This window comes from Diplotaxodon limnothrissa, linkage group LG17 (assembly GCF_057381915.1).
Source record: "Diplotaxodon limnothrissa isolate DT_005_m linkage group LG17, D_limnothrissa_male_GT1.1, whole genome shotgun sequence".
NCBI classification, from domain to species: domain Eukaryota; kingdom Metazoa; phylum Chordata; class Actinopteri; order Cichliformes; family Cichlidae; genus Diplotaxodon; species Diplotaxodon limnothrissa.
The window spans coordinates 19,032,325-19,056,870 of NC_140612.1; the positions used below are offsets into that span (position 1 = coordinate 19,032,325).

General features: G+C 42.2%; 1 protein-coding gene across 2 annotated transcripts; it reads left to right on the top strand.

The window, feature by feature from the left end:
* The first annotated feature begins 25 nt into the window (after positions 1-25).
* Positions 26-15,259, top strand: LOC146614889 (CCR4-NOT transcription complex subunit 2-like). Of its 2 annotated transcripts, none has more exons than XM_085376768.1 (15): positions 26-72; positions 2,868-2,999; positions 4,916-4,988; positions 5,115-5,253; positions 5,340-5,546; positions 5,756-5,832; positions 5,917-6,042; positions 6,420-6,550; positions 6,642-6,762; positions 7,460-7,616; positions 7,764-7,825; positions 10,920-10,996; positions 11,075-11,175; positions 11,628-11,772; positions 12,414-15,259. In XM_085376768.1, exons 2-15 carry the CDS (start codon positions 2,880-2,882, stop codon positions 12,498-12,500), a joined length of 1,623 nt encoding a protein of 540 aa, XP_085232894.1. In that variant the 5' UTR covers positions 26-72; positions 2,868-2,879; the 3' UTR covers positions 12,501-15,259. The 2 variants fall into 2 exon arrangements, with proteins under 2 accessions (XP_085232894.1, XP_085232895.1); XM_085376769.1 differs by having other exon boundaries at positions 10,920-10,969.
* Positions 15,260-24,546: the final 9,287 nt, after the last annotated feature.

Sequence of the window (24,546 nt, forward strand, 5' to 3'; positions counted from 1 at the left end):
TCCCAACATCCTCCTGATTGGCAGTGAGATGTCGGCCATCTTGGATTGTAGCGGGGAAGAAGGATTGATGCGGTGAGCTCCTTTTTTATTGCTTTAAAATCTTTTTTCGGGAGTTTCGGGTCTGAGGGTCCTTTAAATGAACCCGAGTTTGTGTGCTCGCTGCAAAGACCCAGCTGGTGAAGGGCGCAGTCGGGAACAGTACGGCTCTGAACGGCGCGGCCCGGTTTCAGTGCTTTTTGTTGTTGTTTTGGGGAACTAACAGCGGAGGCGCAGCAGGCCCAAACACGGACAAAAGCACACCTGCCCGCAGTTCTCCTCTCAGCCCCATTTTCTGTCCGTACAGCAGCGTCTATCCCGGTGTTACCGAGTCGTTAAACCGTAATTTAACGACCTCCGGGTTTCCAATTAGATGCTTTTCTACGTTCACATAAATGCAACAGCTAGCTTAGCTTCTATGCTAACAGCCCCATGTATTCCTATGACAGAAGCTGCTAGCCTGTGTGCGTTGCTCAGCTAGATAGCTGTAGCGTCTGACACATTTTTAACGCTAAAGAGATAACGCTTGCTGATAACTGCTGTTTCCTGGAGACCTGCAGTCAAATAGCAGCACACGGCGGGACAAGCCGGCTCATTTAGTTCTGTCAGGAAATTCTAATATTGGAGTTAACGCTAATCAGACACACTAGCAGCGCTAGCCTTAGCGCTCTAAGCTAAAATTAGCCGTTTTTGCGACACTGCTGCGCCTTCAGCGCCGCTTAGAAACGAGACAGACAAGACAGGCAGACGACTGGGCTTCGGCTGCAGGGATAAAAGGAAAGTTTGTGAGGTTTTTAACTCGTTATAAAACCTCAGAACCGAGCAGGATCTCAGCTAGCCGTTGTTAGCTGGGATTGCACCTGCTTTAGGAGGCGTCGCTTATCTCTGTTAGCATCGCTTTGTGTTTTAGTGGAAGGTTTGACACATTATGGAGATTAGCTGGTGCTTTATGTTATGAGATGTGATGTTTTGATATTACTTTTGGCTAATGTGCAGTTTGTCCTCACAAACACACCAGTCTGGTTGTTGATCAGTGATTTAGTAGTGGAGGCTTTTACTGTAAAAAACAGAAACGTCCAGCAGACTTCTTTCACTCTGAAAGTTAAAAGAACTAAGCGTTCAGAGGCTTAAAGATGTGTAGTCGGTTGATTTTCTGTAGTTGTTAAACAGTGGAAGCTTTCCTCTGTCTTTGTAATTAAAACGTATTCTGGGAAGTATGAGGAGCTGTGGTGGGATACACACCTTTGTCAGTGTTTTAGTTTTGAGCCTTTTTGGTTTGGATGCTTTCAACCTAGGTTCATCTTTTAAAATGGGTCCAGCTTTGCAGATTTGTTTGTGGTGACAGTCTTAATTCAGATCAGAGTCTACAGCTGCAACTGCTTCACTCAAGACTCAACAACTCAATTTTTATTAGTGGTTTAGTCAGTTTCTTCTTTCCCTGCTCTCACTGTGAATAAAATCAGGAACCATCAACGCTTAAACTTGTACTAGTCCTTTTCTGCAGTGCTTTAGCTGCCCTGAAAGTTTCTGATCAAGTAAGATCACACCTCTGATATTTTGTTTATTCAAAACATTTTACATGCCACAGACATTAAAACCTTTGTGTTTTGACCAGGTGTTTCCCCAGATTAGGTGTGTTTTTGTCACATCTCCGTCTTTGTAACCTGATCTCTCTGTGCATGAATTTGAGAGGGGTGTGACCGGATGATATTACACTGTGCACTAGCACCTGTAATGTCACTTTCGGTGCATGCTGCTTAACCAGAACTTAGCATTTAGCCTAAAAGTGAGTTCACATCCTCATACAGAGTGAGACGAGAGAAGGAAATGGTATTAATCCAGTTTCTGATAACAGGTTACCCTGCCATAGATGCAGTAAAAGCCTCCCAAGCATCTGTGTCTTTTGAGCTTTCAGTTAAAGCAAATATTTAAAACCTGAAGAGAAATGCTGCTGATGTAGTAGCAGCTAAATGGCTCCAAACTGCTGATCAGGGATCAACTGATCTGTTTGGATCACACATCGGCCTCAGAAGCCTGGATCGGGTATCTCTCTCAGTTCAGCCTTATTCTCTGTTTACTTTGCTGCGAGGCAGCAGGTGAGCACAGCTATTACACACCTGCTGCACCAACATACTTTCTAAAAAAGGTCTTACTTTAACACTTAAACTGTTATCATGGCTGAAAATGTTCAGAGAAGCTGCTAAAACATGTTTTTAAGTTTGTATTTTTTTGCTCTGACAGTAACACAACATGTTGTTCACAGCATTAATATTGCCTCTCTGCGCCACACTGAGTGAGGAGGTCCACCACAGTGCGACTCAGAGGAGAAACAGTAAACATCAGCTCACAGACACATTTATATCAAGGAAACCTCACAGAGAGGAGTGTAGCTTATTGATTTTTCACTGCTGTCAGCACAACACACAGGGAAGATACTGAAACCTGATCCAGATGTTGGAGTTGGGATCAGGCTGAAAAACATTAAAATGTTCAGTTATTTGTTTGTTTTTGGCAGAAAATGATAAGAAGTATCTTTAAAAACAAGCTTAAAACAATTACATAAAAATCTAAACGTAAGCAGTGCAGCTCAGCCTGTAAACCTGAGATTAAGCAGTGAGACTAAATATTATATGAATTTTGTTTTTCTTTTTAAAAATTGAATTTCAATTTTTTGTGTGTTTTGTGAGTCATGCAAAAGTCGTTCCTGAATGAGACTCTGAGCACGCTCAGAAGCAGGTTTCTGGTTTCAGAGCATGAAATGTTCCATGACAGTGAATGACTTCTGTCCAGGTATGACTGGTCTGACTGTTTCCCGTCGTCTTGTCTCCTAGGTGACACGCGGCATGTTTGGTGCTAACCGGAAGAAGTTTATGGAGGGAGGGATAGAGAGTGACTACCCGGACGACTCCAGTCTCTACTACAGCCAGCAGTCCATGTTCCCTCCTCACCGTGCGGACAAAGACGTGAGTCCTGCACGTTCAGCAATCATTACGGTTTATTAGGTCTGCTCGATTATGGCAAAAATGATAATCATGATTATTTTCACTGAAATTGAGATCTCGATTATTTGACGATATTTATTTAACAATAACAATGTATTGAATAATGACTTTAAAGATTGTCAAAAAAATATAAAATAGTGTGCAAATACTGATAACAGTGCAAATGTTTGCAATATAAAAAATAAATGAAAAATGTAAACATCTATGTTTAGTGAACTTTGCAGTGTTGCTCTGTGGTGCAGCTACGACACTGTAGCAAAGTTTACACACTATGTCTACTTGATCCACGTCTGACTCCGCGAACCCATAATGTTTCCACACCACTGAAGTTTTTTTTACCTCTCTTTTCAACCAACGGCAGTCACTCTCCTCTCCAAATAACTTCTGCTTAGCTTTCTGAGCTTCCCTCGGGTCCTCTTAATCAGTGGTCCCCAACCCCCGGGCCTCGGACCGGTACCGGTCCGTGAGTCATTTGGTACCGGGCCGTGAGAGTTGAGGCTCAGGTGTGAAATGTATAGTTTTCAGGGTTTTTATCGGTTTTCAGTGTTATTTTGTTATCGTTTACTTGGTTTTCCTTGGTCTTTTCACGTGTGTTATGAATAAATTTTCTTTTTTTTCGGTACCGGTACTAGTTTTATTTGTTGTATTTATCCGCGACACCTTAAAGGCCGGTCTATGAAAATATTGTCGGGCATAAACCGGTCCGTGGCGCAAAAAAGGTTGGGGACCGCTGCTCTTGTGACACGTGTTCGAAATGCAGAGAGGTCCGCTCGATTTGCCACACAGAGCAGCGCGAGAGTAAAGCACGAGGGAGGGGCTAATAATCGGCTCAGTCATTTTTAATGATCGTTGAAAGCCCAGATCGTAATCGAGATTAAAATTTGATTAATTGAGCAGCCCTACGGTTTATAATTATTGTCAAAAACTGCATTTGAGGGTTTGGACATGCTCAGCCAGTCAAGAAACTTCAGAGGCGTTTTATGGGTCTTGCACATGTACATAAGGCATAGTGCCCCATGGCATTACATTTCATTCACATGTGTGAAATTCAGTATCCTCATGTTAAAAAAAAATGCCCTAAATCCAAGTGGAAGTACACAGTATTGAATATAAGATGATATCTTGGGGCCGTTTTTGTCACTTTTTCCAGGTGTTGTACTTCATGCACTAGAAAAAGAAGTATGTCTCAATTTTTCCAAATGATAAAGAAATATGCTGCAATAAATAAAAGAAATCTGTCAGCATAATTCTTATTAGGAAGAAAATGTGTAAAATTACAGAAAAAAAATCTTCTTGTAGCTCATTGGCTAGACTGTCCAGAAAATGTCAGTTTTAAAATGTCATTTAAAAAAATCTGAAATTTCTATACTTAGTATTGAAAAAACAGAAACTTTCCAGTCATTTAGTTGTTTATTTATTAATTAATTACTTTAATTTAGTATGAACGGCTGTTGGGGAGGCTTCTATCAGCAGGAAAAGCGCATTAAAGTACATTTAAAAGTGCAAACATTTAAGCCCTCCTTCACATTTTCCAAACCCATTGAGTGGCCAGGCCAGGTTATGCCAGGCCAATCCTGCTCCCCAGGCCTTATATTTGATACCGCTGTCCAAGGGGGTGAGAGCTCTGTGTGAAGCAACTCGAGCAAAAACAAAGAAAAATGAGTCTCTTGTTGTAAAAACAGCACACAGCTCGTCTCCCTGTCATCTCTGCCCTCTTCTATTCATCCTCACTTTGTCCTCACTGCCCGGGGATGCAGCACAGAGCCCTTCACAGCTTACCTGAGTGGTTGACAGTAACAGAGCATGCTGCTGCATCTGCAGCTGCTGTGTGTGTTTCTGTGTTTTGATCTGTGTGATTGTGTGTTTGTCCTCCTCAGATGCTGGCGTCTTCCTCTGCCTCCTCTACGGGTCAGCTGTCACAGCTCGGAGCCAGCCTGTACGGCCCGCAGAGTAAGACGGACAGGCACTGACCTGTTTCTGCTGAATAATGTCGACTCATTACTGTGATGTTATCTCAGAGAAAACGTGGGAGAGTCAACCTCGTTTTTCACGCTTGTCTGCTTGCTCTCTCTGTAGGTGCATTGGGGTTTCCCATGCGAGGCATGAACAGCAGTGCAGCTCCTCCATTGAGTCGCAGCGGGCTGAACCAGTCTGCCGGTCAGCTCTCCAGTACGCCCAATGCCGGCTCGATGCACACGCCCCCCTCACCCAGCAGGTACCCCTCACACTGTGTGCTCTCATTATAAGAACTCTCTGTCAGTGTCTCTGCTTCTTCTTCAAACCACAAACTTCTTCCTGCAGGGGAATACTGCCCATGAGCAGCCGGAGTGTGCTCAATCACAACCAGCAGGTGGGGGGTCCAACGGGGCAGTCAGGTGGGATGGGAGGCGGAGAGCGTGGAGGTGGAGGAGGGAGGAGCGGCAGTATGGGGAGTCCCAGCCGGTCGTCACCCAGCATCATCGGGATGCCCAAACAGCAGCAAGCACGGCAGCCGTTTACCATCAACAGGTAACTCGCATCACTGCGGTCCAGATGTGACCTTTGACCTGTGTTGTTAGAAAGGAAGGTTTTCAGCAGCACATCTGGACCGTGTGATGGAGACGAGGGTTCAGGAATGTTTATGATTATTTATGATTTGAAATGATAGAGAGGAAGAGCTCATAATGGCAAAAACCTGTATGAAATTTACGCAAAACCTGTGTGTGTGTGTGTGTCAGTATGTCAGGGTTCGGGGTGAACAGGAATCCAGGCTTCATGAACAACTCGCTATCCAACAACATCTTCAATGGCACAGGTAACAGAGTGACATCAGAATTTTAAAAAATCTGTCAGCTGTTACCCAACCTGCTGTAATGTGACCTCTCTGAACTCGTTTCAGACGGCAGTGAGAATGTGACGGGGTTGGACCTGTCAGATTTCCCGGCATTAGCTGACAGGAGTCGGAGGGATGGAGGTTCGAATCCCACCCCACTGCACAACCCGCTGACCGGTCGAGCTCCCTACGGTAATACAGAAGGGACATTTATCTGTTTGTGTCCGTTTGTCTAATATAGAGTTGTCCTTTAATTCTACGCAGTGGTCTAGACTTTACAAAAGTCAAGCAGCCAATAAAATGTAAAGAAAATAAAACCATTTATGGAGCTGTTAGAATATTTGCTTTAACTTCAATTGAAGCATGCTGGGGGACAGTGATGAGAAATACGGAACGCTTATTTTAGTGGATTTTCTTCCTTGTTTTATAGTAAACTGAATATTTTCAACCGTTGGTCAAACACAATAGATATTCAATAAAAACCTTTAAAAGTCTTACATTTGCTGCTGATCAGTGTGTCTTTCTGTTGTGTGTTTTGTTAATGTCCTGCAATTGGTCACTTTCTCCAGTTGGCATGGTAACCAAGCCGTCCAGTGAGCAGTCGCAGGACTTCTCCATCCACAACGAAGATTTCCCAGCTCTCCCAGGGCCAAACTACCAAACAAAAGACCCCACCAGCACCAACGAAGACAGCAAAACGGTGACATTTCTGTCTCTCTCCGTCATCCGCTTTCTGCTTCTTTAACTTCCCAACTCATCCTCATTTGTCCCGTCTGTCTCCATCCAATCAGAATCTGAACTCATCGGGAAAGCCAGCCTCTAACTCAGATGGTCCAAAGTTCCCCGGCGATAAGAGCTCTGCACCGAGCAACAACAACCAGCAGAAGAAAGGGATTCAGGTGCTTCCTGACGGTGAGACAGTTCAATCAGATAATCGCTCAAAAGCCAGACATCAGCTGATCTTTGTTTCTGAATGTTAACCCTGAAAATGTTTAGAGTCATCTCTTTGAGAATTTAAAGAGAAAGGAAATGAATGGGACATAAGAGCTTTATTAGTTTATCACAGACTCGAGATAAAATAAGAAAAGCTTAATTTGTCCTTACTGTAGGGAAATACTTTTGTTTCAGCGGCTGAAACTATAATGGAACATGTAAAATCATAAATGTTGTCATCAGATGATGAGTCTGCCAAACAAATGCAGTTTTATGTTGCTATGAAAGGGTTTAATAGGTTTCTGAATACCCAGCTGTGACGTGTTTAACCAAATTAAAAAAGGCCGGAACTGAAAATCGTTAATGTGAATTTAATCTGTGTATTAAAAGAACCTCCGAACACTTTCATCCTCCTTATTTCCCCTCCGTCCTCATCATCCCCAGTCTGTCACAGCAGATAGCTTCCCCACCCTCAGCCTGATGCTGCAGGTGGATTTTGTCTTAAAAGGGAGCTCTTCCTTTGCACTGTTTTTTTTGTTTTGCTTTTGTTCGTCTCATTTAATTAACTCAAAACCATTAGACGGAGATTTTCTTATCTTTGAGTGAGTTTGGGTAAAAAAACAAGCAGGAGAGATTTTAAGCTAATCCGTAATCCTCTGTTGTCTTTGTGTCCCAGGGCGAGTGACCAATATCCCTGGTGGCATGGTAACAGACCAGTTTGGAATGATTGGCCTGCTGACGTTCATCCGGGCGGCGGAGACCGACCCCGGCATGGTCCACCTGGCGCTGGGCTCAGACCTCACCACACTTGGCCTCAACCTCAACTCGCCTGAGTACGAGTCGCACATGCAAATGCGATTTATAGTTGGAGACGAGCGGCGTCTTTAAAGTTTTTTTTTTTTTGAATGGCCGCAGCAGCAGCTGAATGACCTGTCACTGTTCTCACACTCAGACCCTCTCTCTCTCCCTCTCTCTGTCAGGAATCTCTATCCTAAGTTTGCATCTCCGTGGGCATCGGCTCCATGTCGACCGCAGGATATAGGTGAGTTTAACACCAACCTGGAAGTAGTGACTGAGGCTATGTCCACACTAAATGCGTTTTTGTTTTCTCCCCGTTTTGGCCTCCTGTCCACATTGAGACCGCGTTTTTCGCTCGAGGAAAACACAGCGTTTTAAAAATGCTCTCGAAAACGCAGAGATTTGAAAACGGTGTGATGCAGTCAAGTGGCCAATTAAACTAAACGGAGGGCATTATACAGCAGTTGTTTTGTTTGCTCTCAATTTTAAAGATTTTAAAGATTAATTAAAGATTAAAATTAATCAATTAAAGATTAATATCAGTTTGTACATGCTTCAGATAACTTTTCTTCAAATTCTTTAATTCTCAATTGCTTTTGCAACTTTGTACTTTTGTGTTACTCGCAGCAACAACTCCACCTCATTGTTAGTCTATTTAAAAAACTCTGTGATTTTCCTCGACATTTTGCCGCGACATTTCAAAGAGCCGGAAAGTAAATAAGCGGCAGACAGAAATGAGGCAGGTCGAATCTTCTTGCGTTTCACGCATGCGCAGTACTGGAACGTAAGAGTTTTCTGCCGTTTCAATATGGACGCTGTCTATATACACTGAACAAAAATATAAACGCAACACTTTTGTTTTTGCTCCCATTCCCCATGGGATGGACGTAGAGACCTAAAATTCATTCCAGATACACAATATAACCATCCCTCCCAAACAGTGGTCACAAATCAGTCCAAATGTGTGGTAGTGGGCACATCTGCTATATTGAGATAATCCATCCCACCTCACAGGTGTGCCACATCAGGATGCTGATCTGACATCATGAGTAGTGCACAGGTGTACCTCAGACTGCCCACAACAAAAGGCCACCCTGGAATGTGCAGTTTTTTGCGCTATTGGGGGTCTGGGGACCCAGAACCGGTCAGTATCTGGTGTGACCACCATTTGCCTCATGCAGTGCAACACATCGTCGCATGGAGTCTATCAGATTGTCAATTGTGGCCTGTGGAATGTTGGTCCACTCCACTTCAATGGCTGTGCGAGGTTGTTGGATATTCGTGGGAACTGGTACACGCTGTCGTATACGCCGGTCAAGCACATCCCGAACATGCTCAATGGGTGACATGTCCGGTGAGTATGCTGGCCATGCAAGAACTGGGACATTCTCAGCTGCCATCTGCCCTGAACAATGTGAACCATGATTCATCCGTGAAGCGCACACCTCTCCAACGTGCCAGACGCCATCGAATGTGAGCATTTGCCCACACAAGTCTGTTACGGCGACGAGCTGGAGTCAGGTCAAGACCCCGATGAGGACGACGGGCATGCAGTTGAGCGTCCCTGAGACGGTTTCTGACAGTTTGTGCAGAAATTGTTTGGTTGTGCAAACCAATTGTTCCAGCAGCTGTCTGGGTGGCTGGTCTCAGACGATCTTGGAGGTGAACCTGCTGGATGTGGAGGTCCTGGGCTGGTGTGGTTACACGAGGTCTGCGGTTGTGAGGCCAGTTGGATGTGCTGCCATATTCTCTGAAACGCCTGTGGAGACGGCTTATGGTTGAGAAATGAACATTCAATGCACGGGCGACAGATCTGGTTGACATTCCTGCTGTCAGCATGCCAATTGCACGCTCCCTCATTGCTTGTGGCATCTGTGGCATTTTGCTGTGAGACAAAACTGCACATTCCAGGGTGGCCTTTTGTTGTGGGCAGTCTGAGGTACACCTGTGCACTACTCATGATGTCAGATCAGCATCCTGATGTGGCACACCTGTGAGGTGGGATGGATTATCTCAATATAGCAGATGTGCCCACTACCACACATTTGGACTGATTTGTGACCACTGTTTGGGAGGGATGGTTATATTGTGTATCTGGAATGAATTTTAGGTCTCTACGTCCATCCCATGGGGAATGGGAGCAAAAACAAAAGTGTTGCGTTTATATTTTTGTTCAGTGTATGAACTCTGGGAAAACGACTGATACTGAAAGCGATAGTGTGGACGCAGAGCGTTTTTTAGACACAACCGCCATTTTCAAATCTATCCGGGCTAGTGTGGGTGTAGCCTGAGACCTTGAAGTCAGCATGAAAGTGTTCATTTTCTCACAGACCTGTAGAAGAGCCATTTGCTCACCATTAGAAACGATACTTTGTGAAAAATGTGAAGGCTGATGCTAAGTTTACTCTGACTTCAGAGAGGTGCTGGAACCTCTACAGGCTCAGAAACTCTGAGCGTCTGACTCTTTTTGGGACTTCAGAGGCATTTCTGTCAGTGTCAGTGCAGCAGTAAAGTGACAGATCAGCCTGCAGAGTGAATTAAAATAGACAAGCAAAATTGACCTGATATGTGAACGGCATCAGTGTATTGATGTGGTCGTACGTAAGAAACCAGCTTCATTCGAAACCTGCTCACTCCAAACAGCCAGCAGGGCGAGGAGGAGTCCTCTCGATTTCTGGACGCATTTTCACGGCTTTCCCTGAAGTTTGACTGTTAGCCCTCACTGAGTTAGATCTTTTTCTTTGACAGTGAAGAACCGCTTGGCTCCAGCCGCCCCCAGACAGCATCGATGAGCTCTTCCATTCTGATTGCTTCTTGGTTTTCACGCTGTGCAGTGAAGCAAATTTTCACCAAAGTTGGAAATTTTAACTCTTGAACACAGATTCTTCTTCAGGGTTTTTGCTGTATGTTAAAAGTTTTGGTGGCCAACAGAGGACAATCATCATGGCTGATTCAAACAGTTTTTAAACGATTTTAATTCTTAATTCTGTTTTATTTTAAAAAGTCTTTGCTTTTAATGCGTGTTTGCCAAACTCGTTTATATATATTTATAAGGACTCGTTGAGTCCTTCATCAGCAGGAAATTTAAATCTAGAGTTTTTCTGCCTCCATGTGGTCTGAACAAGTTAATGCATCATGATTTTTTTTCCAATCAGTTTTTATAATGTGAGACTGAATTTACTGAAGTTTAAATTTATTTAATTTTAGTTGCTTAAATAACATCAAAATGCTCTACGCCTGTTCATTGCATTAATTACATGCAGACCAGTTGTGCAGTTTTTCTAATGAAGCTTTTCATTTTGTCCTGTTTGTTGATTTTATCTTTTCTTTTCCTGCAGACTTCCACGTCCCCTCAGAGTATTTAACCAATATCCACATAAGGGACAAGGTACCTCCTTCACAAGACACCCCAAAGGTCCTTTACATGATTGTTATGAGACTGATCTCCTGAAAAATGTGTCCGTATTAATCTGTCTCTCTCTCTCACGTGCAGTTAGCAGCTATCAAGTTGTCTCGGTATGGTGAAGATCTGCTGTTTTATCTCTACTATATGAACGGAGGAGACCTCCTACAACTGCTGGCTGCTGTAGAACTGTAAGAGCGACCGGTCATTACTGCACCCTAATCACACTAAGTCAGTCACCACGTGGGTGGAAACTAAATTACTTTGATGTTTGGATGAGAAAATTGCTTGAAACTGAGATAAAAGTAAGATTTCATAGTTTCCTGTTGTGCTGGCGTTCAGTGCAATCAGTTTTTTAAAGAAATCCGCTCACCAGCTTCTTGTCATCACCAACAAACTCTCCACCTTTCCATACTGATCTAAAATACATCCTTCCATTTTAAGATAAGTCTGCAAATGTTTTTTTTAATGATTGAATCTATTTTTCAGAAGCTTCTCATCTTTTTAAAATGTTTTAATCTTCATTACAAATAAAGATTAAAGCATCCAAAAGAACCCCAGGCTGTCTGAAATGTCTCTCTGCGTTTATGATGGTGTACAAGCTGTTTAAAGCGATCATTTCCGCGTGTGTGTGCGTGTCCAGGTTTAACAGGGACTGGAGGTATCATAAAGAGGAGCGGGTTTGGATCACTCGAGCTCCGGGGATGGAGCCCACACTGAAGACCAACGCCTATGAGAGAGGGACCTACTACTTCTTCGACTGCCTCAACTGGAGGAAGGTGGCCAAGGTGAACGAACACACACACACACACACACACACACGCACACACACACACACACGCACACTTTAAATCAGCACCAGGATGTGTTGCCTACATTTGATCAGGTTGACAGTTCTCAGATCTTGATTTCATGAAACTGGTCCGAGTGTTTGAACACTCAGTACTAAAGACTGCATTCGTACAGCTGTGTGGTGGTAAGGGCAGCTCCTTCTGCTGCTATCCGTGTCTCAGCCTCTAAAAGAGCTCCTCAGGTGAAAAACTAAGTGAAGAAGAAGGTTCTACTACTTTTTTCCCCTCCAAGGGAGGAACAACATACAGAGATCTGATGAACTGATCATTACTGAAGTATTTTTGAGACTTCATCTCTGCGAGGAATGTTTGTTGTTTGTCCTGGATCTGTAGATCTGCTTGAAATGAGGTTCAGAACTTCTGTTTGATTTTATTGAACAAGTCTACATTTGAGAACAATTATATTCTGGAAAAAAAAGCTAACTGTTTTAATAGTAAAATGTGATTGGATCAAATAAAAATATGCATTTGTATCCCATTAAATCCAAAGCTAAAATTTCATTTTGAAAGTAAACACAGAATATGATGAACGCTGTGTACAGTCGATGACAATTTACCACTTTCCTCCTCGTTTTCAGGAATTTCATCTGGAATATGACAAACTAGAAGAGCGACCTCACGTTCCCTCCACCTTCAACTACAATCCTGCCCAGCAGGCCTTCTGATTGGCTGTCTCTCCTACTGCCTGCCTGCCATTGGCCCTCCTGACCCCATTAGGTTTTTCCACCGGCACACACTGAACGGGGAGGACATCCTGGCTCCTGTCCTCCTCTCTGAACAGACTTCATCCTTTTATTTTTTTCATATTTTTGTTCCTTCTTTACCTCATTATCGTTATTTTTTTTTTTTTTTTTGAATTTCACACTTTTCCATCAGTTTGATTTGGCTGGTCTGTGAAGTGGACCACAGACTCGATACACAGACACAAGCACTGCAAAGTGTCCATCTGATTGAGTGACTCATGTTTCTGCTCAGTCTTAAGAATCGACTATTTTTGTCTCCAGAAGCTTTTAAGAGAAACCAGATTTTAACACAGGAAGTGATCACCTTTCAGGATGGATAATTATTTCCCACTGTGTCGCACCTCTCTGAAACCTGGCGATATCTTTAACCCACTCTCTTTTATCAGGTTTATCCCCCAGCATTACAAACCAGAGCACATCATCAGACAGTCAGGAGGACATGCAATGTACATTGTAGCACTATTTCATAATAAAAGAGGAAAAAATATCCTTTTTTCCCCCCTTTGGTTCCTTTGTGTTATAAAGCGGGTTTAATTTAAAGAGACAGGTGAGAGTGCAGCAGGTGATTTCATACTGCAGGGAGGTCTTTCACAGGTGGACACGTTCCCTTTATACCTCGAGGAAAAGGCAGGAAATCTCTCTCTTTTTTTTAATTACGTTTTTTATACATATTTCACCATCTGCAGTTATTTTATCCTCCTGAGGTGGCAGCCTGTTTAAAAATGAAAAAGACATTAGGTTTTTGGGGTTTTTTTTGTCATTTGAAAGACAGAAATCTGAGGTGGCATTTAAGAAAACCGATTTGTCTTTCTGGATGATAATGGCGTTAAATTGGAAATCTGGTGAATGCCATTTCAGATTTATCTACTACAAATCTTGTTTTCAGCTTTTTCAAGATGGAGAAAAAAGAAAATAGTTTCTTTTTCTTTTTTTAGATTTTCCTCCTTTGTGTCGGATCATATGTTAGTCCATGCAGAAGTCAGCTTTAGTTTGGTGAAATAACTGACACTTGCCATATAAGAACAGTTACATCAAAAATAATTTTGAGTTTTGCTGCCTCATAATCGGCCCTTGGGGGTTCTCACCATAGTAAACATGGCTGTTCGGTAAAGCAAAGGGACTCAGTTTGTCTTGCTTTATTTGAATAGAAATCAGCGCACTTTTCTCAAGTTCTCGTTGATTAGATAATCAGAAAATGTCTGCTATGTTTAAGTAAATAAAACCCCAAATCAGATTCTCCTGGCTCTGGCTAAAACCTGATCAGGAGGCACCAATCACTACCCTGACCTTACAGCTACAAAGACGTTGGGATGATTGGTGATGCTAATGTTGTCTGTTGTTCTCTGTTAGCCTGTTCAGGGTTTAATCTCCCAGCTTATCCCACTGTCAGTTTATCCTGAGGATAAGTGGCCATAATATTTAATAGGATGGATTTATTGTTGGATAGCTGCACCTATTTCTACTCCTGCGATCTGTTTGATATTTTAATTGTTATTCTTGCAAGGCTTCTGCCTGGAGATCAAAAACTCAAACTCTGCTGCCTGTATCCACTTTTAAAGATTACAGTTACTTGCTGCACTGAAAGCCCCCCACAGTGAGTCACACAGTTTCCCACTGAGCGGAGGTCTGTACTGAAATGCAGAACCTGGGGTTTAGTGAGGTAGCTTCAGGTTTAACCCCAGGTGCTCCATCAGCACATGTAGAAAGCTCCACCTGCTGCTTTTCACCTATTTTATGTTAATTTTTGTTAACACTGCTCTCTGCTTCTCAAACTTCCTATTTCTTCACCTTTAACATTATTTTCTTTTTTTTTCTTTTTTTAAAATTACATTTTGTCCCAACTGTTTTCTGCCCGGTAACAGTCAAACCAATTGGATCCTCATGACACCACCACCACCTTGCTTGTAAGCTACAGCCAGGAGATAATTAGCATCATTAGCAAAAACACTGGAAGTGGACACTGGCAGCCCGGCTCTCATGGGTCTGTTTAGTTTAATCTGCTACATACACGTTGTTGTGTTGGGACCAGTTAAAACTATACTCCAAGGAAATTCTGATTTTTACACTTTTTAAAGCCGCTTAAACAAACATACCATCCTAATCGTGAGGTGCTTTTCTTGTGGGCAGACCTAAGCTACCTGTTAAAGCCCATTCAATCTTTATGCTAAGCTAATTAGCTCATAGCTGTAGCTTGAGAAAGTTTCAAAAATCAAAAAATCATCCCAAAAAGTTTTTATTTTAAGGCTTTGAATTTTTCATATCTTTAACTGCCAGGAGACACCAGTGTCCAGTTATGTATATGTATTTTAAATATGTATACATAAAAGTGAGGCAGTATTTTTATGGAAAACAAAAAGGGGTAAAAACGGAAAAGAAACTCCTCCCTCTTCAGCTGGCCGTCACTTAACGATGCAATACTCCACTTCCTGTCATGGAGATGGTTTCCAGGGGACCACGCCCGACTCCGCCCACCTACTAGCAACAACAATCACTGGGGGAGGGGAGGGGCCAGCTAGTTCGCACTGCAGCAGCAAAGCCAAGGACACGCCCACAGACCTGTGTGACCTGTCTGAGGAGTTTTGATTGGAGGATGAGGACTGAGGCACTTGGCCGTTGGCTGTTTTATTAAATATGGCAGCTAGTGTTTTAATAGAAAAAGAATAAAATAAATATTCTGGTAATGAAACTGAAACATGACTCCTGGGTGTTTATTTTTGTTTGTGTCAATCTTCGAGGAGCCAAACCTCCAGTCAGGTCCATAATTCTGTAAATTATTCCTATATAGAAGTATTTATAGTTTGTGTGAAGATGGCTTTAATTCGTAAACAGTTAACGCAGCATTTTTATGAAACCCTCTGATTAAAGCTGAACATCAGAGCTTTAATTTGTCAGTTCAAATACTTCTGGTCATGGCTGTAGTTTAAAGTGAGGTTTGTTTAAATGTGGAAACCATTCAAGTCAGTCTCACTGGGTCTGTCTCATCTGTTTGAACCCTCGTCTTTATATTAATTTGTCCTCAAAAGCTTACTGCTCAATATTTGTGTTTAACAGTCAGTTTATTGCAGCTTCATTATCTGCTTAAGATCAACAATGAGACTAATTTCAACTCCACGTTTAATTTGATTCAACTCCACTATGGAGTCAATAATTAAAATAAACTGTGATTTTATTCAAATTTCAGCCTCACTGGACTCAAATGGATCCAAACAGCAAGCAACGTTTTCCTCCACTGAGAACCCGGTTGTAAATATCGTATAAAGATCAGGCTCAGTTTGAACCATTTTCTCAGACTCACAATCAGTAAACAGGTTAGGAAAGTTTCCTCGTCCTTTACTGAAGGACCTTTGGACCATGATGTTCTGCTCGGCTTTAACAGCTGCAAGTAAATGTGAAATGGCGTGCTATGAATGCTCATTCACCTGTCCTAGAGGTGTAACTTGCAAAATTAATATAAAAATTGTTTTGTCTGCTGTTTCAGGGTTTGTCCAGCAGAGGGAGCCACATGTCAAAGGACGATAAACGGTAGGAGGCTGCTCTTCACCGTGTGAGGTTCACTAAATCAATTAATCTATAAATTATCAATAAATATAACTAAAGTCAGTCATCGAGTACTTCCACAGAGTTAAAGGGTTCATGTTAAATAATTTAAAGCTTTTTTCACCTAATCGGTGAAGTGACTTTTCATTGACTGTGGGAGATTTAAAAAAACAGTTTAATGGAGACATAAACCTGCAGGAAGAAGACAGGTTTATATCCCAGAGGTAAATACACAGACTGTAAATGAGTAAAGGAACAGGAAAAGTGGATTGTAGTGCAGCGGTAGATTAAAACTGCGGTGTAACAAACCAATGAGTATAAAGAGAAAATTTGAGGTGAACACTGAAAACAAATTACCTCAGATATTTAATTCAAATCACTGAGTGTTAGAGAAATGATCATGATGATGAAGAGATCTTCAATCTCTGTGATCAATAGTTTTGCTTGGAAAATTGGAATTTTAGTCTCAGTTTAAACATTTAAACTTTTCTTTTAAACATTTCTCTCTGTGCTCTAATACAAAGGTGAACCTTTGCTGCTTCTTCTCCTTGTGTTAAATATGTTTTCATATTTTTATGTAACTGCCCTCTAAACACAGTTATGTAACCGAGCAACAAACTAATCTAACGTGAAACAAAGAGTGTGAGAGCGAGTGGGTGAATGTGAGAAGTTAAAACTTCACTTTATTTGTTAATTAGCTCGTTTCTTTTTATTAAAGCCAGGAAAAAAATTCCATCACACAGTTTCCTTAAAGAGTCTCACAACATTAACCGAGAACGACGTCGTGACTCTACCTTTGCTGCCTCAAACAAATCCAAACTACACTAACCTGTTTGGAAGGAGTAGAGACATTAATGAGCGTCACGTTCCCAAGGCGAGAGCTTGGATTATTTGTCCTGTTACTGTGAAATAATCTGCCGTGCATGGAGGGAAACTCACTCCATTTTGCTGGTTTCATTAAGTCTGCAAACAACCAGCCATTTATTCTCATTTTTAATATTAAGTCTTGAGTTTTAGGCCATGCTGGGAATTACAGATGTAGATTATCCATCCATCCATTCGCTTCCGCTTCTCCTTTTCAGGGTCGCGGGAGGCGCTGGAGCCTATCCCAGCTGTCATAGGGCGAGAGGCAGGGTACACCCCGGACAGGTCGCCAGTCTGTCGCAGGGCCAACACACAGGAACAGACAACCATTCACACTCACATTCACTTGCACATTCACACCTAGTGAATTTGGATTATCCAATTAACCTATCCCCACAATTCAGGACCTTCTTGCTGTGCGGCAGCAGTGCTAACCACCGTGCCACCGTGCTGCCCAGATATGCAAAATTCAAATCTACATCTGTTCTGGTGAACAGATGTAGATTATTGACACCTTAAATCTGAAATGTTTGTCCCAAATAGACTTTTTACATCATTTGTCTACAGAAAGCACTCAGACAGATCACAATAAACTTTATTAGACTTTCTCTAGCGCAGTGAGGCAAAATAACCCATCCCATTACAGTTCTACTCAAAATCAGGTAAAACTTTATTTATACAGCACATTTCATTCCACCACAGAGACTCTGACATAACACGATGCAGATAATATAAAACTTAACAGACGTAAGTGAATCAGTGGAGTCATTAAAAACCGAAGTAAAAACACATCAATCCAGCAAAGAAATTCAAGTTTAAGAAGCTGCTTATTAAAACCAGTGAAAAATTAAGTTAAACAGAAACAATTCTATTTAATTCGTTGCTGCATACTTTCATAATTCCCACCAATAGAACTAAGTCAGAAACAAATAAAGGGTCCCAAAATAGAGCCTTTTAGTCATGAATAAAGAATATTAATATTTGGTTCTTTAATTACAATAAACGAGAAGTCACAAATGCTTTTGTCTGAGGTGTTATTGTGATATACATGAACTTAAAAATCAAAGAAGTGCAAGGAAATAATAAAATACATTTTATTTATTTAATCTTATTCATTTAGGCCCAGAGAGTGGTTGCTAAGGGAAAACATGCATTCCCTAAGTGGTTGGCGAGTGGTTGCAGGGTGAAATCTGTACCAAAGAACTCACTGTGATTGGTTAATAGCAGGTTGCTGCGGTCGCCTGTAGTTTGCATGGAAGATGTCAACTTGCCTACAAATTTCAGCAGAACCAGAGACCACTCACCGCCAAAGTAAAAGCTGCACCTTTTGAAACATGCTGGTTGTGATGGTACGACTTTTACTTTGAGGGTGATCATTGGCTGATTCTGGTTTGTGAGTTTCAGCAGGGTTGGCGTCTTCCATGCAAACTACAGGCAATCTCAGCAAGCTGCTATCAATTTTAGGTGATTTTTGATTGTTTTTAGAACTTTGTGCTTAACGATTTACATCATTTCTTCTTTCCTTTACCAGCAGTCCACATATTGATCACAATCAGTCACCTTTGCATTATTGCTGTTTAAATCCACTTTGCACACAGAGCATACATTTGAGCTCTGGCTACAGATTCCAGGAGAAGAAACTCATCAGACTGAAATGAAATGTAATACGTGACAGATTTTCAGATGAATATTTCTGATGTGGCGATTCTAGCAGCAGAAGGCCGTCTGTCGCTCTGCGGTGCAGTGATGTGTTAACGCTGCCTGAAACCTGCAGACTGAGACCGGACTCTCTCCCGATGCTGTCGGAGGCCTCTGTCGCTCTGTGATGAGGGATGTTACTGTGTTGATGGAAGGATTTTTAGCCAAATGTTGCCTCTGCAGCGGCTGTGCTGCTGCTATATTATTTCAGGACAGTCGGAGCAAATGCTCTGTAGCCTAATCGCATCATCTGAATGCTGATTTCGGTCACAGGATGGCCCTGTTTTCTTTTCTTTCTTTCTTTTTTTTATCCATTTTTATTTGTTTTATTTCATGAAAGTCTAAATCCCATCCACAGAGGATGCCAACTGTTGCTCCCGGCTGCCAAAAGTGAAATGCTGCCTCACTTTCCTTTGCTCATGCATGCAAACTGAGTGTAAACCTCAAACTTGTTGAAGCTGTCGGGAGTTCCTCTCCAGTGGCTGCTTTCTCCTGCTGCTGCTGGATCTGCAGAGACAAGCGGCCCCAGTTCCTCCTCACTGATGTCCGTTATTATTTGTAATCTTTTGATCCGCAGAGATGATAATAATCCTGCCACATGCCTCTCTCTGATTACCAGTGCATAATGCTGAGCCTTTATTCTGGAGCCTTTCAGCTCTTGGCGTTTTATGCAACAGGCCGAAGCAGAGAGAGAAAACCGCACACCCACTGCAGATTGAAGGATATCATTATTTAAAAGGTGATATTTTTACTCTGCAGCTGCAGGAAGCTGCTCTTCTTTCACTGCTTCCAGCAACAAAATCCTTCCAGTGTTTAGTCTTTTCTGACCCACTCAGCTTTTCACTGGCTAAAAATATTTTAAAGACCCGACTGATCACTTCTCTTGGCCTCAGCTTAGACCGCTAAAAGTCACTACATTTAAACAGCTGGAGATTAGGATTCAATCTTAATATCTGCAGCAGAAATTTAAAGTTTGATCTCTGAAAAGCACTAGTCATCTGCATGTTGTTATCAAGCCGCAAGAAACTGTTTTCAAGTATTTTGGGTTTATCTTAAGAGAAGGATTAATCCACATTGGGTGTTCTGGTTTTTGTGGCAGTTACTGTATTTGTGATATCAAACATGGATGTCTTTTTTTTTTCTCACTGAACAGTAAATCCAGTGAGGCGCTGCCTAAAGGAGTGCCCAGTAGGAGGCGACTCCTCACCTAACCTCTGACCTCAGCAAACACTGACTGCTGCTGGTTTTTTGGGCCTGTTAGAGTCAAAGAGGGAATGAAGCAGAGGAGGTTTTAGAGACTGAATTTGCATTTCTTTGTGTCCCTTTAGATCTAATTCTAGACATTTTAAGTGTTTCTATGTTCATTTCATGTCTTTTCAGGATTGTTTTCTGTATATTTTTGGTCATTTTTCTTAATTTTATTCAATCTGCTTGCAGTTGTTCTTTTAATATGGTGGTCATTTGGTTGTTTTATGTAAGTTTTAAAACATTTCTTTTCACCTTGGTGAATTTGCAGTCATTTCACATGAGGTCTTGGTTCCTTTGTGCCTCTCCAGGATTGATTTTGTGTCTTTGGTGAAGACTGAGGTTTTGTACCTCAAGTGGTAAATTCTGGACCAATGCTTATGGTGAAAAACAATTCAGCTGATTGCTGAGGGTAACATTTGTTCAATTTATTTTGTTTCGTGCCAGAAAAACTAAGAAACCTTTATTGTAAAAAGTGACAAACTGGTTTTTAATTCTTTAAGGCATAGATCACACTGGCTTTGCACATTTATCCAGCACAAAATTACTGCAGCTGATTGAATAAATATGAGACTGATCAATCATTGGATACTGGGCGGCATTGAGCTGGTGCACTGAGGTCTCTCTAAAGGCCAGGTCACTGACGATATGAAGAGCTGGTTTGGGAGCCTACAGCTGACATGTGTCATATGTTCAAACATTACTGCAGTTATTGTTTGACAGGTTTAGAAACCAACTGGTGAACAAAGTGGAGAATTTACAGCTGTCAGTTTGTTGAGGAGCAAAAAAACTGCATACTCACTGACTAAAGAATTGTCAATTACAAGTCCTCAGAAAAATGCATTACCCCCAAAACTGTGTTTTTATTCAGCATGACCCCAAAATCAGTGACTGAGCCGTGAACTCGTCAAGGAAGTGGTTCCCTGGCCTAGCCCCTGGGTTTAATAGAAAAAAAAGCAGATTTAGCTCCACCCCCTTTAAGACACGTTTCTTCTGATTGGCAGTCTACTACAGCCAGGGTGTGACAAGCAGGTGGGTGTACCTGGGATGACCATATAAGGAGATCACCCCTCTGTGACATCACAGATCCAAGAGTAAAAAAAACCCAGTATTTCTGAGCAGTCTGAGCTTTTGGCTCACAGGGATTTCTATTCATACACCAACCTGATCTGTGTTTACAGTGAACATCCACCTTTAGTACAGGAAACATATGACAAGAAAATAAAGAAAGCTGCTTTGTGAGCGTCTCAGTGACAGCAGTCAGATATTTACGGCTCTAGCCGACATTTTAATCTTCTAATTTAATCTACTGTTGAATTTGTCTAGAATATGTAAAAAGCTTTATTCCTAACCCCACAGCCCCAAGTGACATCATCAGTGTCCTTGTGTTTACTTGTACTTCATTAGAAAAAATAAAGCATCTTTGAAGCAGGTAGTGTTTAAGCTTTGGTTTCCTGTTGGTAAATGTGATTTATCTGCTGTCATTAGTGTGATCTGAAGACTGATTAAGTCTTTTTTGCTGTAGTCGAATTTTGAGCTGAGGCTCCTTCACCCACTGGGAAAAAAATTCAAAACAGCTTCTGCATAAAAACCCAACAGAGTATTTGAAGGGGGTGACTGTGTGTCAACGGGTGCCTTTTTTTTCACTCTCTGGGCTCCTCATTCTGGCTGAGAGAGAGGGAAATCAATAGATCTCAGTTGGCTCATTGATCGTTTGGTCTTTGGAGACTACTGTGGTTGGCTGTTTTGGTCTTTAACAACAATCAACCTCTGTCTACGCCACACTCATCTCTCCTGCCTGTGTGGACGAGCAGACTGTGTCATCACAGCAACACTAATGAAGTTCTGACAGTTTAAAAGCACACAAACACCATCTTTTAATGCCAGGAACAAGATGATGATAAACGCTGTGATGACTTACAGTACGACTGGTTACCCACAGACTCTTCTTCCTATTTTTCATCCCTGAGGGCAAAACTGGTTTTACTGTTAGTATCTTTAAATGTTTTTTAGACAGAAATAGGAAAAAGGCTTGGTTCCTTGGATACAAAAAATCCATAATAACCTTTCAGCATGTAGTAATTTATCTAATCAGAGCTCTTTACTGAGCAGGTCAGAGAGAAGAAGTCCAGATAGAAGCATGTGGCTCCAACATGAACGAGAACAACAACCTGAAAATGTTAATCTGTCGCGTAAAAGTAAGAGGCAAAACCTGCAGTTCCTCTAGCATCCACTAGAGACCACTAGAGAAAATGTTAAAACTTCACAGCAGAGATAAATAGCATGATGTAACTTGCCTGTTTGAGTTGTATTAAGGCTTAAAGTTTGCATTATTAGTGGTGTGGCCTCTTTGACTAACACGTGGACAGAGTCTCTGAGCTGGACTTCTAAGCTGTGTTTGTGCTGTTGGAGCAGTTTAATGACACTATTTGACCAATAATATGGCTGCTGTGAGGTTACTGTGCTAACAGACTGTCCAAGACGTCCATGAGTGAAATGCTGGGATTTTATTTGGATGTTACTGAGCACCGTGTAATTAATGACTAAATTATCTTGAATTAGCTTATAACTCAACCCTCTTTCCCTATTTAAAAGGTTATGAAGGGTAAAACTATCCACAAAGGCCAAAATTCATGTTTATTTGTATGGCAAAGACATTTTAACAAGCGAGACTGTAGCCAGCTCCTAGTGGGCATCACAGGAAATGCAGTGTTCTGTTTTGAGGTTTTGGTTTTGTTCAGTCACAACCAAAAAAAACTTTCCTATGAAGTGAAATGTGTAAATCGTGTCATACTTTTACGTTTTACATGTTAGCAGAGCAACAACGGCATGAAGGTCTGCCATGGGCATGAAATCCAGTTGTTTCAGCCTGAGTCATAATGGTGAACCGACCAAACGAGTGTTTATTAAGCTTGCCTCAGCCACTCAAAGCCATAACTAGTGAAACTAACTGGAAACACTAACTCCATCTCTGAATACGCAGTTATCTCAGCTAAATCCTCACATCTGTCTCACCATCTGTGGGATGTTTTCAATTACTGCATTTCTAAATCCAGACTGGCGATGCTCCACTACTTCTGAGAAAGACAGATATTTGAGATAGATATAAGTCCGGTATTAGTTCCTGTGTGAAAGCAAACCTGACATCCAGAAAAACAGAGGATGTTTCTGAGAGTGTTGCGCTCTCTCGATCCGCTAAGAGGCTTATCTCATGCAGCATGTAACAGCGAGAGAACAACAAGGAGCCAGCGGCGAAATAAAACCTGATCTGGATTGAATCATCAAGCCACCGGAGTGATCGAGCATCACTCAACCTGCAGAGAGAGAGAGAGAGAGATGAAACCATAGAAACATGCCACGTAGCCACAGGCTGCACCACATGACCAAAAGTATGTAGACACCTGAGTCGCTGCTGGATAGAGTTCAGGTTAGGACATCAAACTGTTTCCCAAAGTGAAAGGTTTTCAGCAGGAGGGTTGAACTCAGACACGACACTCCTGCTGGACGTCCTTGCGCCGCTCTTTGGCTCCATTACACATGCGTCTAATCTTATAGCTTAAGTTCTGCAAATAAACCCCTAAAGTCTGACGACCACATGCTAAAACTGTCCACACTCATGGCTAAGAAGGATCAAGCTTCTGCAGTCTGTCCACACAAATGTGTCACTTTTGCTGCACCTCGCGTCTACGTTTCTCCACCATCTCCAGAGATGGGCTCTGGAAATGCTGCTGAATCTTGGCACACACATCTCCACAGAATCCAGCCAAGGAGGTTCACCTGTCCAGAAGCTGTTGACCCGTTAAGAACTGCTGACCCATTAAGACCTGACATAGATACAATCCCAAACTATGTGCAAGTACAACAAAGACTGTCTTATGCAGTTTTAAAAACACATAACCAATAAAGAAACTCTAACCATTTAAAACAAATCTGAACTTTTAGATTTTCAAGAGCAGGGAGCTTTGATCTTTCATCAGCTGTGGGTAGCTTCCTCTGTAGATGTGATGAGGTGAGGAGCTCATAGTAGAACCCAGAGCTTCTCCACCTCAAGACGAGACAGCTGAGGTGCTTCACCAGGATTGGTCCAACGAAGAGGAGACCTCTTCGTTTGACACAGGACACCCTGGAAAGACTCTCAGCTGACCTGTGACCTCTCTGAGGAGCTGGAGGGGGAAGTGTGGGTGTCTGGGTCTGATTGGACCTCTTCCCTGTGGTCACATCTGGCTCCATTAACATTAAAACTACACAGTGGCCATAGTTTATATACAGTCTTTGCTTTCTCTTTATAACGTTATCACTCGCTATGACGTCAGTGCATGCTGCTGACGCCAAACCAGCTGAAAGCAGACTTGTTGTTGACAGAGTTATGTGCAGAAGTGTCTAACCTGATGGCCACACAGGTGTCCACACAGTTTTGGCCACGTCGCTGAGCGCGTGTGTTGTGATTTTGGTGAGCTGAGCCTTTATCGTAGAAAGTTCCAGGGTTGTTTGGGCTTTTGCAGTGAAGATGAGAAGAGTGAGGAGAGTGGGAGGTGAAGGGTGAGAAGGAGGGCAGGCTGGGGTGAGGTGGGCGATAAAAGAGGCAGAGGGGGAGGAGGGAGGACAGATGAAGCGCTTACAGAAC

Bases quoted from the DNA above. Each gene is read 5' to 3' on its own strand.
- LOC146614889 (XM_085376768.1), top strand. From the start codon at position 2,880: ATGTTTGGTGCTAACCGGAAGAAGTTTATGGAGGGAGGGATAGAGAGT. The intron at 5,833-5,916 runs GTAACAGAGTGA...AACTCGTTTCAG, and splicing joins CAACATCTTCAATGGCACAG to ACGGCAGTGAGAATGTGACG. The intron at 11,773-12,413 runs GTGAACGAACAC...CCTCGTTTTCAG, and splicing joins ACTGGAGGAAGGTGGCCAAG to GAATTTCATCTGGAATATGA.